The 16,500-nt window shown below is 41.5% G+C and overlaps 1 protein-coding gene across 1 annotated transcript in view; it reads right to left on the bottom strand.

The window, feature by feature from the left end:
- Positions 1-11,452, bottom strand: part of LOC143981995 (uncharacterized) — a 63,430-nt gene extending 51,978 nt beyond the window's left edge. The window contains exon 1 of the mRNA XM_077480305.1: positions 11,324-11,452. Within this exon, the coding sequence (XP_077336431.1) occupies positions 11,324-11,378 (55 nt within the window). The 5' untranslated portion in view covers positions 11,379-11,452. The remainder of the gene's footprint in view (positions 1-11,323) is intronic.
- Positions 11,453-16,500: the final 5,048 nt, after the last annotated feature.

Raw genomic sequence — 16,500 nt, 5'->3', positions numbered from 1 at the left:
AGATCAGACCCAGATATACTAAGACCTGAGCCGGACAGAGGGCAGATTGTTCACATTCAAAATCCAGCCTAGGAACCGCAGAAAATGAACCATTGTTGTTACGTTTTCGACTAGGATGGAGGAAGATCGGTCCTTTAACAGAAGATCGTCCAGATATCCTACTACTGAGATTTTTTGGGACCTTAGGGAGGCCAATTCCGGGGCAAGAATCTTTGTGAACACACAAGGGGCCATGGCTCGACCAAATGGCAATGCCACAAATTGGAAATGACGCCCTTCTACTGTGAAATGCAGAAATCTCTGATGTGGACCGAAGATCGGTACATGAAGGTACACGTCCTTGATGTCTATGGACGCTAAGTAATCCCCTTTTCTTAGGGATGTGATTACAGAACAGGCCGACTCCATACAGAAGGACTGGACATTTAGAAAGCAATTGAGGGACTTGAGGTCCAGAATGGGCCTTACCTCCCCGTTTGGCTTTGGCACCGTGAAAAGATTTTAGTAAAACCTCTTGAATCTTTAGCCGTGCGGAACCTTGACAATTACCCCCTTGTTTTTCTAGATGCTCCAAGGCTATCAACAGGCATTTCTTTTTCTCTGGATCTGACGGAATTCAGAATTTTTTTTTCAGAAAATGAGATGGGGGAAATTCCCAGAACTCTATTTTGTAACCTTGTGTTACCGTAGAAATTACCCACCTGTCCTGAACCAGTTTTTTCGAAGCATCTGAAAACAGCCAAAGTCTGCCCCCCACTCATAAGAGCGGGGGCGCCCCTTCACAAGGTGGACTTGGAATTGGACTTGGCTGATTTTTGGATCCAAGGTTTCTTCTGACCCTGAGATTTTTTTAAACTAGGTGGCTGAGGCCGTCGATACTGGTGGTCCCTGACCACACGATCGGACATTCCAATAACAAAACAGTGGATTTTTTTCTGACGGATGTTGGCTCAAACTTGTCTTGCATACGCACGGTCGTACAAAAGTTGTTTGGAAATTCCAAATGTCAAAAATGCAGTGATGTACGACGAGCCAAGAAAAATGAAGTTCAATAGCCAGTGTGGCTCTTCTGCTTGATTCCAAGCATGCGTGGAATTTTGTGCGGCGGAATTGGGTACACACACTTGGAATTTCCGACAACAAATTTTGTTGTCGGAAAATTTGAGATCCAGCTCTCAAACATTTGTTGTCAGAAATTCCAACAGCAAATGTCCGATGGAGCCTACACGGTCCAAAATTTCCGACAACAAGCTCACATCGAACAATTGTTGTCGGAAAAAATTCCGACCGCGTGTACGCGGCATAACTGTAATCAGCCTACATTTTCCATGAATCCTTGGGATGGGAGTAAATGTGGAAGGTACACTAGGCTTATACATGTAAATGTGAACTCGCCCACTTCAACATAAATCACACCCCTCATTCTGCAGCCAGTAAGCCATACATAACACATGGTATGATAGGTTACAGCCTTATAAATACAAAACATTTTAATATAAATGCAAACCAATGCAACGTGTCAGTGTCCACCAGAGCCGAATGTCAAGGACCACCAGAGCCAAATGTCAGGTACCACCAGAGCCGAATTTCAGGGACCACCAGAGCCAAATGTCAGAGACCACCAGAGCCAAATGTCAGAGACCACCAGAGCCGAAAGTCAGGGACCACCACCAGAGCCAAATTTCAAGGACCACAAGAGCCAAATGTCAGGGACCACCACCAGTGCCGATTGTCAGGGACCACCAGAGCCGAATGTCAGGGACCACCAGAGCCGAATGTCAGGGACCACCACCACTGCCAAATGTCAGGGACCACCAGAGCCAAATGTCAGGGAACACCACCAGAGCCAAATGCCAGGGACCACCAGGGCTGAATGCCAGGGACCACCAGAGCCAAATGTCAGGGACCACCACCAATGCCAAATGCCAAGGACCAACACTAGTGTCGAAAGTCAGGGACCACCAGAGCCGAATGCCAGGGACCACCAGAGGCAAATGTCAGGGACCACCACCAGTGCCGAATTTCAGGGACCACCAGATCCGAATGTCAGGGACCACCACAAGAGCCAAATGTCAGGGACCACCAGATCAGAATGTCAGGGACCACCACCAGTGCCAAATGTCAGGGACCACCAGAACTGAATGCCAGGAACTACCACAAGTGCAGAATTTCAGGGACCACCAGAGCCGAATGTCAGGGACCACCACCACTGCCAAATGTCAGGGACCACCACCACTGCCAAATGTCAGGGACCACCAGAGCCAAATGTCAAGGAACACCACCAGAGCCAAATGTCAGGGACCACCACCAGAGCCGAATGTCAGGGACCACCACCAATGCCAAATGCCAGGGACCAACACTAGTACTGAAAGTCAGGGACCACCAGAGCCGAATGTCAGGGACCACCAGAGCCAAATGTCAGGGACCACCACCAGTGCCTAATGTCAGGGACAGTGGGGGCTGGTGCTCAAAATTTTTGGGGGGCGCAAACAAACTGAAAAAAAAACATCAACTGCAGCCTCACTGTGCCCATCAATTGCAGCCACTGTGGCATCAAGCGCAGCCACTAGGGGTGCAATGGATCAAAAACCTCACGGATCGGATCGTTCCTCGGATCAGAGTCACGGATCGGATAATTTTTCGGATCAGCAAATAATAATTTAATTTGCAAAAACCTGTGAAAATTCCACCACCATATAGTCCTCACTGTAATATCCACAATCTCCCCCACTGTAATATTGGCTGAGTATGGCTGGGTATTGCTAGAGTATTGGCAGGCAGGGTATCGCTGAGTATTGCTAGACTATTGGCAGGCAGGGTATCGCTGAGTATTGGCAGGGTATCGCAGAGTATTGTCAGGGTATCGCAGAGTATTGGCAGGGTATTGCAGAGTATTGGCAGGCAGGGTATCGCAGAGTATTGGCAGGCAGGGTATCGCTGAGTATTGTTAGAGTATTGGCAGGGTATTGCAGAGTATTGCTAGAGTATTGGCAGAGTATTGCTAGAGTATTGGCAGGGTATTGCAGAGTATTGCTAGAGTATTGGCAGGGTATTGCAGAGTATTGGCAGGGTATTGCAGAGTATTGGCAGGGTATTGCTGGGTACTGCAGGGTATGGAGGGATGGCTGCTTCCATCTCTGGATCTCTACAGATTAGTACAGAGAGGGGAGAGAGGAAACGGCTGTTTACTAGTTTACAAGATCACAGTGTAAACAGCCTGGGTGTAGAAAGATGGCCGCCGCTTCGGAGCTAGGCCGAAGCCGCGGCCTTTCCTAAGGCCGAGACCGCGGAGCGCTCCGCAGATCGCGGCATGTGCCGATCCAAGCGGGGTGACCCATTCGGATCACGGATCTGTGGCGATCAGTTGCACCCCTAGCAGCCACTGTGCCATCAAACGCAGCCACTGCGTGGGGAGAGTGGAAGGGTGGATTGCTGGCAGGGAGGAGGAGAAGGGAAGAGAGAGGAGAAGGAGGACACCTCCTCCATGGGCAGCACAAACCGGGGGGCTGTGAGACCCCTTCTGCCCACAACAACATGTCTGCTTCCTCCCTGCTCTTTCAGAGGACTACAAGGGGGCATGTTAGATGGCTGGCTGAGCTTAGGAGAGGGATAGAAGCCAACAGTCTTACAAACAGGAAGTCAGCAGGCAATAGCATTTTTTCAGCAAGTTCTGCAGCTTATTACAGAGGAACTACAGAGCTCAGAAGAATATGGATGGCAATCTTGGTGAAGATAGGAGATCAGCAACAAGGACATGGAAAAAAATTTGCCTGGAGTTCTGCTTTAAGTGGATGGCCATGTCTTGGTAGGATTGTAGTTGTGCCATACTCTTTCCATTTTCGGTTGATGGATTGAACAGTGCTCCGTGAGATGTTCAAAGCTTGGGATATTTTTTTTATACACTAACCCTGATTTAAACTTCTCCACAACCTTATCCATGACCTGTCTGGTGTGTTCCTTAGCCTTCATGATGCTGTTTGTTCACTAAGTTTCTCTAACAAATCTCTGAGGGCTTCACAGAGCAGCTGTATTTATACTGAGATTAAACTATGCATAGGTGGACTCTACTTATTAGGTGACTTCTGGAGGCAATTGATTCCATTAGATTTTAGTTAGGGGTATCAGAGAAAAATGAATACAAATGCACGCCACACTTTTCAGATATTTATTTGTAAAAAACATTTATTATTTTCCTTCCACTTCACAATTATGTGCCACTTTGTGTTAGTCTATCACATAAAACCCCCAAAAAATACATTTCCGTTTTTGGTTGTAACATGACAAAATGTGGAAAATTTCAAGGGTTATGAATACTTTTTCAAGGCACTGTAGTTAACTGTCAAACTAGGTCTGTTATATGTAGCCAAGCATTTTGCAGATAACCATGGACTGGACACAAAGTAATGGTGGTTTCCAGATGGAGAAATTATGGATGCAGTCGCTCTATTGACAGCTGAATAAAAATTTGTATAGCAAGAAAAAACGCACTGGACAATATATTAAACTAAAACCTATTAGCAGCAACACCACGTGAGATACACACAAAATACAATAAATTAAAAAAAAGGTTGCGCTATAAATATAATGAAAAAGTGATCAGTAAAACATATGATAAAGAAAATTGAATGAATCTCATCTGTTAAATAAACCAATCAAATGTCCAGTGATTATACAAGTGCCTGTAAAAAGGAAAAAGAATAATCCTGTGGAAAAGAACAAGGATAATGTCCCTTTGATATAAAAATCAGTGATTCAAAACATTGTCCAAGACTGTAAATTGTTGAGTGACAGCTTGAAGTATTTTGCACGGTTGCAGTGACTTTACTGAATATATCCCACCACCGAGTGAAGTGAGTGCTTACCAGCTTGTAGTACTTTATCGCTTATGGCTATTTCCCAGCCAGGACCTTTTCCTCAGAAGATTTTACCGAACGATCTCATCCTCACCTCACTGGGATGGCCCCCCAGTCTGGATTGCATCAATGCGTTCCTCCACTGGCAGCAAATGAAGTGTAAAACGGGGTTGATGGCTCAAATTCGCACATGCCCCATGACTACGTCAAATCTGTGACGAAACGCGTCGGGTGGAGTCGGACGGCTGCAATTTTTTATTTGCATTTAGATTTTAAATTTGTGTTGCGTTATTTTATACGCTTTTCAGCATTTTATACAATAAATACCCTATGGGTTTTATCTATGGTCGTTCCATTTCTGTTCCTTTTGTGCAAATTTGAGCCATCGACCCCGTTTTACACTTCATTTGCTGCCAGTGGAGGAATGCATTGATGCAATCCAGACCGGGGGGGGGCATCACAGTGAGGTGAGGATGAGATCGTTCGGTAAAATCTTCTAAGGAAAAGGCCCTGGCTGGGCAATAGCCATAAGCGATAAAGTACTACAAGCTGGTAAGCGCTCACTTCACTCGGTGGTGGGATATATTCAGTAAAGTCACTGCAACTGTGCAAAATTTATATCAAAGGGACATTATCCTTGTTCTTTTCCACAGGATTATTCTTTTTCGTTATTACAGGAACTTGTCTAATCACTGGACATTTGATTGGTTTATTTAACAGATGAGATTCATTCAATTTTCTTTATCACATGTTTCACTGACCACTATTTGGTTATATTTATAGCGCAACCTTTTTTTTTAATTTAGCCAAATAAAAATGCCCGGAAGAGCAGATATTGGACTGCGGCTTTCATTTATGTATATCTTCTATTTGTGTGCAAAGTCAAGACCTGGCATCCATATATATAGTGGTATAGAGTGGTGCTGTGGATTTTTGGATGTCTTAACTACATGTATGTATGTACATTAATGTATTGAAATTTTCATACTAGAGTAATGAATTGCTTATTGCTTATGTAATGAATTGGTGTGTGCCACTTTTATTTATTTAATGTACGTATTTGCCAGCACACCGCAGATGGTAATTGTTGATCCATGGTGTGCTTACAAACATGTACATCAACTTGTAATTTCTCCAGTCTCCAGTAGGCTGTTGCTGCAGCATCCGCTACCTTTGAACCCACTTTATTAATTTGTCACAGGAAGTGCTATTTAAGTGGGCAGTCTTTGTTCCAAAAAAAAAAAAGGAAACAAAAATTATACAAATAAGGCATAAACATTTAGATCATGGGAAGACCTCCCATAATAGTATCACTTTGGTACTGTACTGTACACCCGAGTAGTACACTAGATCAAGAGTACCTCGTGCACATAATCATATAGAGGTCAGCAAAACATTATACTATGATGGCAATCATAATTTTCATAAACATTCAAATAATCACGGAGGATTTTTACAAGATTGAATGTTCCAGAGGAGTTACTCCATACTGGGCAAAATAAAATAAAAAGCCGGGGGGGGGGGGGTTAGAAGGAACAATGGTCGAAAAGCACTTTAAACAAAATAGCAAAATAGATAATATATAAGTTGCTCCTATCTAGATGCAAGGGTGAATTCACAATATGGCCATGTGAAAGAGGTAATCGCTATGCTCAACGGGTCTAGATTCAACATTGCAACAACCTGAAGGAAATCGGGGAGGAGGTGGCCTGTCCAGGAACTGCTACCCATGGCTCCCACAATTTAGAGAATTTGCTTGGTGTTCCTCTATTCCAGTGTCAGTTTTACAAGGCCAAAAATTAAAGTGCCAGCACAGTATATTAAACAGAAGACAGCACACCACTACTTTTTTTTTTTCTAGATAGCAATATTTGTGCATACAATATTTTATGCTATTCTGTGCACTAAATTCTATTTCAGTAACTTGTTTTTGCCTTATAGGATCATTCATTCTTCTACTTTACCTGCTATTGCTCCTTACCTCCTTTCACACACATGCAAATTTGTATTTATCTTTTTACAAATACCTAGGCGAGAAACAACTCTTTGGGCACCCCTCCATGGGAATGTGGCTGCTATCCCCCTCTATTAATTTGCAGTAAGTGCATGGTCCTTTAAGATTTTCAGTGGTATCCCAGCTATGGGAACACCTGGGATTATTATGGGATGCTGGCCCAAAGGTATTTAAGGCAGCTGGATCTGGTTCTGGTCCTCTTAGGACCTTCAAGCAAAAGGAGGTCCCTCCTGCACACCCGTCGCGGTACTTTATGTCGTTTCTGCCACCCTGGATCCAGGGAGGGGGGGTGGCTTTGTTTATATATCTATATCTATATATATATATATATATATATATATATATATATATATATTCATGCTTGAGTTCTGATAACTGGGCAATGAAGTGGAATCTGTATTTGAATTTAAATCTGCTTGAAATAAATTTGTGTTATTTTGGTAAACCCATTAATTATATCACGACCTTTCCTGTGCGAAGTGTTTTCGTTTATTATTAGCAAGGTTGGTGTTTGTATGTAGGGGGGTTTGCGGCCTACAGTCCCATGACATAGCCCTAGCAGCCTGCAGCCTCCTAGGATACCCACATCACGCATCCCTGGAGGCTTACAAGCAATCTACAACAGATGTGCATGCACCAAGGCAAATCATACAGAGAGCATCTGCAAGAACCTTGAACAGACAGCCAGCCACCAGATGATGTGCAAGATGAAGATGGCGACATGGGAGGGAACCTGTAGTAGGAGAGCAGAGCTGGAAAAGAGGACAATGCTGGATTCTCTGGGTTTTTTAAGTATATTTATGCAGCACAGAAAGGAGACCAGAGGTAAAGGGCACATAATACTTTTTTTGGGGGGGGGGGGGGGGGGGGATTCCTCTTTAAATCTAGCACAGAATGAGATATTTAAAATGGTTGTATACCCAAATTTGACATTTTTACCTACAGGTAAGCCTAAAATAAGGCTTACCTGTAGGTAAAATTAATATCTCCTAAACCTGTACGGTTTAGGAGATATTCCCTTTGCATGCAGCCACTGACGTCAGCGGCACATTCTCTCTGAATGCCAGGCTGAAGGCAAGGTCCGGCAGATGCTGCCGTACCTTGTTGGGAAGAAAGCTCCTGCGTGCATGCACGGGAGTGACGTTATTGTGGTTCAGGTCACTCACAGTCCCGGAGCTGCGAACCCGGAAGACACGCTGAAGGCAAGATGTCAGCTCCCTCTTTGTTGACCGGGCTCCGATACGGGGGCTTTGTTCTGAGGCAAGTATTTCATAATGAGCTAGTATGCGCTGCAAACTAGCTCATTATGTCTTTGCCTTGCAGGGTTTTTTTTTTTTATGTGCAGATATACAACCGCTTTAAATATAGCAATGCTTAGTAAGATCATTTAAGAATGCACTGGCCCCAAACTGGTGATTAAAATGCACCCCCATTTAAAACTCATATGTGTAAGTAACTTGCTTGCTTTGCCTTTGTCCTCTCCTGTGTCCTCTGATCTGGAGGAACTGGCCAAAATTTACTCCATGGGTAGCCTTGTTGCTACCCTTCCACCCAACATCCTCCAACTGAAAAATTGAAGGAGCCGAGTGGAAAATTGTCAGCTGAACAGCATCTGCATCTAATCAGTTGCAACTGCTGTTTGAGTATTGTGATAGCTGCTGTTGCTGGGAATCTATTGTGGATGCAGGGACCTGTTGGATTTTTTTTTTGGTTTAGCCTGTTAGCTTAAGAAATGAAATATAATTGTATATGGCTAGCTTTAGGGTTCTTCTAGCCACCCATTGCTACTTCTGGGTCTTGACACCCACGTGCCTTCTATATGCTCCTGAAGCACGTTTGGAATTGTTCTGCACAGAAGGTGGGGAAGCAAATAAATGGTGCAAGGTACACTTAGAGTAGGTCATCCAAATAAAGAATATTTACTTTATATCCATTAAAAAAATCTGTTTGTTTGAATTCACAGCCTAATTAAACAGAAACAGTATATCACATGTGTATCAACTAATTCAATACAACATTAACCTTGCTATGTTCAGTATGTGTAATGCATTTGCTATCCTATATTGTCAGTCACTACACTATGTGAACTTTATAAAATAATATATTGCTAATATTAATTTTTGTTGCACACATTATTTTTTTTAATATAAGAACGCGGGCGGTGATATTATTTATTTCCATGGCTAATAGTGCGTGGTGTGCAAATTTTTGTTTCATAGAGGGACACATTATATATGTAGTTCTATATCTAGCCATCACTTTGTGGTCTATATATTCTTTTTTATAGAAGGACACAGGATGTGACATTATATATCTCTATGTCTAACAATCAAGTTGTGCATATTAATTTTTTATAGAATGACTGAGCCCCTAACGCTTATGAGGGGGGGCTCCATGGGACAATAAAGAGGGTTGTCTCCTTTCCCTGGTTCTCTCCCCCCCCTTCTCTTTTAGGTTGCTCCAGGTGATGGCAGAATGTAGAGCAGCATAGCAATGGGTCCCAATTAGTTCAATCGGGGAGGATTAAGCCGAGGCAGTGGTTATAAAAGCCGGCGGCTTTCCCGCTCTGTTCACTGCCTGAGGAGACCCCGCTGAAGACGGAGCCCTGCGCTGCTCCCTCCCTCCATATATATATATATATATATATATATATGAATTTTTTTAATTGGGGTTTGTCATCTAGTTCAGTTCTGGATGGACTACGTGATAATATATTAATAAATTAAATAATTTATGGTTATGTAATTTTAAGATGAAATATTTTGCTGTTATGGATGATTATTGTTCATTTTGGGTAATCCCTTAATAAATGCTGTGGCCGTTATAGCCAACATGAAATGAATTGTGTTATGTCTCTATATTAAGTTTTCCTTGAGTAGACTTGTGCACAACGGAAAATTTTGTTTAGTTTCGGTTCGTTGTCATTCGTAAAATACATAATTTTCGTTCTGTTATATTCGTTATGTTACGTTAATACGTTTTCGGATAATTCGTTATTATTCGTAGAGTGTCGATATTCATTATACTGAATCTCGAATCATGTAGAATTCATTTATTATATGCGCTATAATTTCGTTCGTATTCATTAAAATTCGATATTTATGTATGTATAGACATTCGTGATAATGATTCGTAGTTTGGAAAGTCGTTTGTTTATTGAATCTTTTAACACACACAATGACAATGTCTCTTCTCCTCGGCTCATAAACAATACAACACCCTTCTAACTCGGTTCTCAGGAATGCACTTTGCCAGTAATCCATTCTCCGGCACAAAATTTATCAGCTGATTGGACTATAATGCCCCGTACACACGAGCGGACTTTTCGACATCCAAACTCCGACGGACTGAGTCCGGCGGACTATCCGATCGTGTGTGGGCTGCAACGGACTTTAGCGAAGCTAAAGTCTGACGGACTTTAGAAATGAAGCATGCTTTAAATTTTCCCGACGGAACTCCGCCGGACCCGGTCCCCTTTGAAAAATCCGCTCGTGTGTGTGCTACTCCGACGGACTAAAACCGACGCTAGGGCAGCTATTGGCTACTGTCTAGGAACTTCCTACGTCGAATCCAGTCGTACGTCATCACGTTCGACTCCGTCGGAGTTTGGTGTGATGGTGTGTGGTCAAGTCCGTTCGGTCGAAAAGTCCGCCAGAACTCCGTCGGAACTCCGGCGGAACTCCGGCGGAACTCCTTTGGAGGTCTGTCAGACTTAATCCCTCTCGTGTGTACGGGGCATAAGATTTACTTTGAGCTGACCTTTTGTTTCATTAGATCTTTAAAGAATTACCGAATCATGTTGAATTCATTTGTTATATCCGCTATAATTTATTTTGTATTCGTTATTTTTTTTATTCAGACATTCGGGATGCATCTCTATCACAGTTAAAGCCTATAGGTTGGATAAGGGGAACTATAGTGTGTGGATTTATTATTACATAGCACTCTGTGATGTGAATATTTCCTTTTTTTAAACGAACAGAAACATTGATTTCATATACTGTATATAACCTGTATACCAAGATGACCATAGCTTGCAAAATGCAATTCAGCATATGGGATTAAATGATTGGCATGATGTGGAAGAGGAGCATTCAATAGATGGAAAGACTCCCCTTGGACTGTCCTAGGAATCACAGATGGCCAGAAGTTTTGCACATTTAGCATTTGTGGCCTTTGTTATGTTCGATTATAGTTTCTAGCTTATCTGAAAAAAAATAATAATAATAATAATAATACTAGGGTTAAATCTGATTTTAATAAAATTAAACCGCGAAAACACTAGCCGTTTGTCAAAAATGCATGCAGTTGATTTTTCTAGTCTGGTCACACTGTCTATGTGTTATGGCTCCTCCACCACTGGTAGTATACCTTGTGGCTCTGAAAGCAGTCTTGCTTAATATTCACATGTAAGAGCAAGCTTCACATAGTTACAATAGAGTTACCATATACTCACAAGCAAGAGATAAGCCTGCCAACATAAGGATCAGAAGCGGAGCAGCGCTGTCCATTCTTCATGTACAAAAAAGCAATCCAGCACTGATATATTGTAGTTTCAGTAACTGAATTACCTTCTGCATGCGTTTCCACTTCCTTTCAAAGGGTGAGAAAATTTTATGTGAAATGTGCATAAACATAAGTCTCTGTTTAAGATATTATCTGAAATGACATGCAATGCTAACAAAAGCAAGTTCCAATTTCACATCCTTCTACTACTAGCTATGTGGGCCATAGACATTAGACAGCTGTTTTCCAAAGTCTTCTATGTCACGTTATTTGACCTCATTTGATTTTATCTCCCAATTTCATTTGTAATTGTTATGTTCTTGCCTGTACGGCATTGGAATACACACAAATATACTCACTCGTGTACATACGATCATGCTCGAATGTCTATGACCAGCTAGCTTCAGGATCAAGGAGAACACTACTGGAGCCTGGAACTGCTATAAGGCGATTGTGTGATTTTTACCATTCATTTGAAAGAGTCTCTGTTGCCAGACCATTAATTTCAACAACAATCTTCCCATAAAATGATATGTGCATTTAATGCTTTTTTTATGCAGGTTCATATATCTGGTTGACATCCAAAAGCCTGAGGCTACTGCTGGGTACCACCATCTTGGATGTGGTGTCAGCAGCCCAAGAAGACTCAAGTGAAGGTATTCCCCTTTGTTCTTTTCCCAGAGGGGCCAAGATGTTGGCCAGCACAGAGTAATTAGAAACTTCCAGAAGAGGAGAGGGTTCTGACTTGTAAGGGGGAATGATGGCTATATTAGTAAATTGACTCCTGGAGAAGTCAATGTTCAAATTCTTTGACACTACTGTAAACATTTAGTATCTACCGTATATACTCGAGTATAAGCAGAGATTTTCAGCCCCTTTTTTTAGGCTGAAAGTGCCCCCTCGGCTTATACTCGAGTCACCGCCGTCTGTCTACCCGATCAGCGCATCGTGCAGACAGACGGCGGCCATTCCACTATTCAAAAGCCGCGCCTCCCTGTCTGTGATAGGCGGAACACTCAATTTCCCAGCAGTCAGTGGTCCGCCTATCACGGACATCCGCTCATCCTCATACTACGGACGAGGATGTCCGTGATAGGCGGAACACAGACTGCTGGGAAATTGAGTGTTCCGCCTATCACAGACGGAAGCGCGGCTTTTGAACAGTGGAATGGCCGCCGTCTGTCACAGACGAGAAGAGGTGCGGCGATCCTGGCATGGCCGCCGTATGTGCAGAAGGACACAGGCTCAGGACACAGGTAGGCTGGACACACAGGACGGCTGGACACACAGGGCGGCTGGACACACAGGGATGGACAGACACACAGGGATGGATGGACACACAGGGATGGACGGGCATGTCTCACCCTCGGCTTATACACGAGTCAATAAGTTTTCCCATTTTTTTTGTGGTAAATTGGGGGCCTCGGCTTATATTCGGATCGACCTATACTCGAGTATATACGGTAGTAGTAGTTAGTTACATTTAACTTGACTTCTGTCATTTTGAAGACTCTTCATAGCTTGTCCTCGGCTCTCTCTGCCAATGATTCACAGGTCTGCTGGTCTCAGTCCTGTATAGCATACAGGACTGAGACCGATGGTGTTCCGAACGGTTGGCAGAGTAATGCCCTGTACAAACGTGTGGAATTTCCATCGGAAAAATCTTGGATGGTTTTTCTGACGGAATTCCGCTCAAGCTTGGCTTGCATACACACGGTCACACAAAAGTTTGCTGAACTTTCGACCGTCAAGAATGTGGTGAGTTACAACACTACGACGAGCCGAGAAAATGAAGTTCAATGCTTTCGAGCATGCGTCAAATTGTTTCAGAGCATGCGTAGGAATTTTGCACGTCGGAATTGCTACAGACGATCGGAAATTTCCGATCTGAACTTTTTCCAACCGAAAAATTGAGAACATGCTCTCAATCTTTTGCTGGCTGGAATTCCGCCAGAAAAAGTCAGATGGAGCATACACATAGTCGCATTTTCTGACCAAAAGCTCTCATTGGAATTTTGCTGGCGTAATTTCGTGTGTACGGGGCATAAGAACCAAAGACAGAAATGTGCAGAGCCCTTCTTCCTGTGCGCTGTCCTGCTCAGCCTCCCTCTACTTTGCAGTACTTCGTAAATAAACAGTTTACCCGGGGTGCCGAACATAAAAGTGCAAGTCAGCCAAGCAAGAAGGTGTCTAGATCAGCCAGCTCAGTAGAACAGATTTTTATTTTATTTTTTAAAGCCAATATGTAGGTGTGAGTGCATGTATGTACGTTTGTATGTGTGTGTATGTATATATGCAGGTGTATGTACTATATGTATGTGTTTGTATGTTAGGGTTGCCACCTTTTCTTCAAGCCAAACCTGAACACTTTAGCGGTGCACGGCATTTTTTTTTGTAGTATAAACTATACATATATTTTGTGATGGAACAAACTTTATATTTAAGCATTGGAATTATGCATTGGAAGACAACCCGTGTATAAAAGATATTATTACCTATAAGAAAGCAAATATATTGCTTGTAAAAAGTAGAGATTTAGTACGGTAAGCTTTTTCACCTTGCAAGGAAAGAGTCTAATTACATACAATGTTATCTTCTGTAGTTTAGTCAAATAGTAACAGAAAGAAACAAAACAAATTAGTAACATATTTATTTTATTTCTTAACCTTGTAATGCAACAACATAACTTATACATTATAAACATAACAATGACCCAGCTTGGGTACATAAAATATTATTTTAACTTTTAGGAAACAAAGTGCACTTGGTACATAACAATGACCAATACAAAAATACTACATCCAGTAGAAATAACAAATAACCCCCCCCAAAAAGAGCTTTTCAAATATAAATGACAACCCATCCTATGTTGATAAATAAAATACTGATTTTCAGAACCCAAACCTAAATAAGACATTGCTTTAAAAAAAAAAAATTTTGAGATCAAGTAAAAAATAAAGTGCACATCAAACAATGCAAATTTCACATCAAGATCAAACTAAAAATAACTACACGTTACTTATTTTTCCATATGTACTTTGTATTAGACTTTGCAGATTTTAGTAGTGGTTTGTTATTTACTACAAAGTCATAGATTTCCATACAAGACATTTTGAAGTTGAATTTTATGCAGATTTCTGCTTTCACCAGATTGGGGGACATCCGATTTCTTTCATCACTCCAAAGGTTTTGCATAACGCTAAAGACCCGCTCCACAAATGCATTGCTTACAGGAATTGCTAAAACACATTCCACTATTTTTAGAAGATTAGGTGCAGAGCATTTCTCAAAGAATGCTACCCATCTTTGGTCCACTGAATGTTCTCCATCAGGATCCAATTGTGTGAAGAACTTTACTCAGAATGGTGAACTCACTGAAGAGCTCATCACCATCAACATCTATGTTGAACATCTTCTTAATGTCACATAAACTGTCAAATGTTAAAGTCTCTTTAGGTTTAAGACTTAGAATGGCAATTTTCTTTAAATAGGAATCTGATCCGAAATTAAATCTCTTCTCCAAATATTGTACACATGCATTATAAACTTCTAAAGCATTTTTCTTGAATGCCTCCTGTGAATTTGGTGGAAGATTCTTCAGTGATTGGTTTACTTTAAAGCCAAAAAAATTCTCTGTTATTCGCAACCTGAGATTGTTAAGAACGTCCTCAAGAATATAAAAGATCTCAGTTGACTGCATTGTGTCACTCTCCAATTTTAAGATGGCAGGTTGAAAAATATTCATAAAATTGTTTACAAAAAAAAGGTAACATTCGTGGAGTGTGAGATCTGAATCGGAATTAAGACCATGTTCCTGAGACCTAATAAAATTCCAGATGAGAAGTGGACAGTTCTCTTCTCCCTTTTGAATAAAGTATATTTTCACAGCAGGCCAATTCTTCAACAACCGATCCAAAGCTGTAAATAACTATAGCCATCGCGTTGGTACATGTCGTAAAAGTTTATGATAACCCATATCCAAAAATTCAAAGCATGACTTGAGTTCTTTAACATGCTTAGCGCTGCAGGAAAATTCATTGTAGACTTTAATTATGAATGCTTCCACATCATACATCAACCTTTTACAGCCATGTTTTGCAGCGTTATGCAACAGATGGCAGTTGCAGCCTGCAGCTAAAAGGAAAGAATTTTCTGACCTTAAGTTGGTATAGACGGAATGATGGATACCATAGTTGACAGAGGCATTATCTGCACCATAAGAAATTATTTGCTTGAGGTCCAGATCAAATGAGCTTAGAACCTGACGTATATGGCCAGATATTGCATCAGATGTTTCATCAGCATCCTCATAAAAATCCAGAATTTTCTTCTGAACTCCCTTATCCTTGGTGAAATAGGTCACCACAAGTGGAAAATATTTTGAGTTACCTTTGTTCGAAGCATCAAGCGAAACTGAAAAAGGTTTTCTACCTTGTATCTGCTTTACTACGGCTTCAACTGAAGAAGGGGATAAAACATTTTGGACAATAGCTTCACACTTTGTTCTTCCACAGTGTATTTTCCTGGCAATCTGAGAGTCTGGAAAAACTTTAGAATAAAGTTTATTCCCACAGTCCTAAAATAAATATATAAAAAAACAAAAAACAAGTATATGTTATAGTGTAATCGAAATTATTATGGATCATAATACCTTTATATTCCAAGTAAATACTTCATAATGTTACTATTAAAGGGGGGCAAACATACCTTATAATGCTACTATTACAGGGGGTAGGCAAACATACCTTATAAGGTTACTATGAAAGCGTCAGGAAACTCCTGAATTAGTTTTTTTTACTTACAGGTAAGCTTATAATAAAGCTGTATAATTTATCTGTAGGTAAAATGAGAATCTCCTAAACATGCACCATTTTTAAAGTTTACTACTTCTTTGAAGGGGGGCAAACATTTAAAAAAAAAATATTATTTTATTCAAATACATGCCATAAATAATTAGTAAGGCTCGGTTCACACAGGGGCGGCACGACTTGCAGCGCAACTCACAGACGCGACCTGCAAACGACTTCAGCGGCGACTTGCAAAATGACTTCTGTATAGAAGTCAATGCAAGTCACCTGAAGTCACCCCAAAAGTAGTGCAGGAACCTTTTTTCTAAGTCGGAGCGAC

The sequence above is a fragment of the Lithobates pipiens genome, unplaced genomic scaffold, assembly GCF_037356315.1.
Source record: "Lithobates pipiens isolate NorthernLeopardFrog02 unplaced genomic scaffold, aLitPip1_a1.2 Scaffold_16, whole genome shotgun sequence".
NCBI classification, from domain to species: Eukaryota; Metazoa; Chordata; class Amphibia; order Anura; family Ranidae; genus Lithobates; species Lithobates pipiens.
Note: the sequence above shows the minus strand (reverse complement) of the source record. Positions and strands in the feature narration are given on the sequence as shown.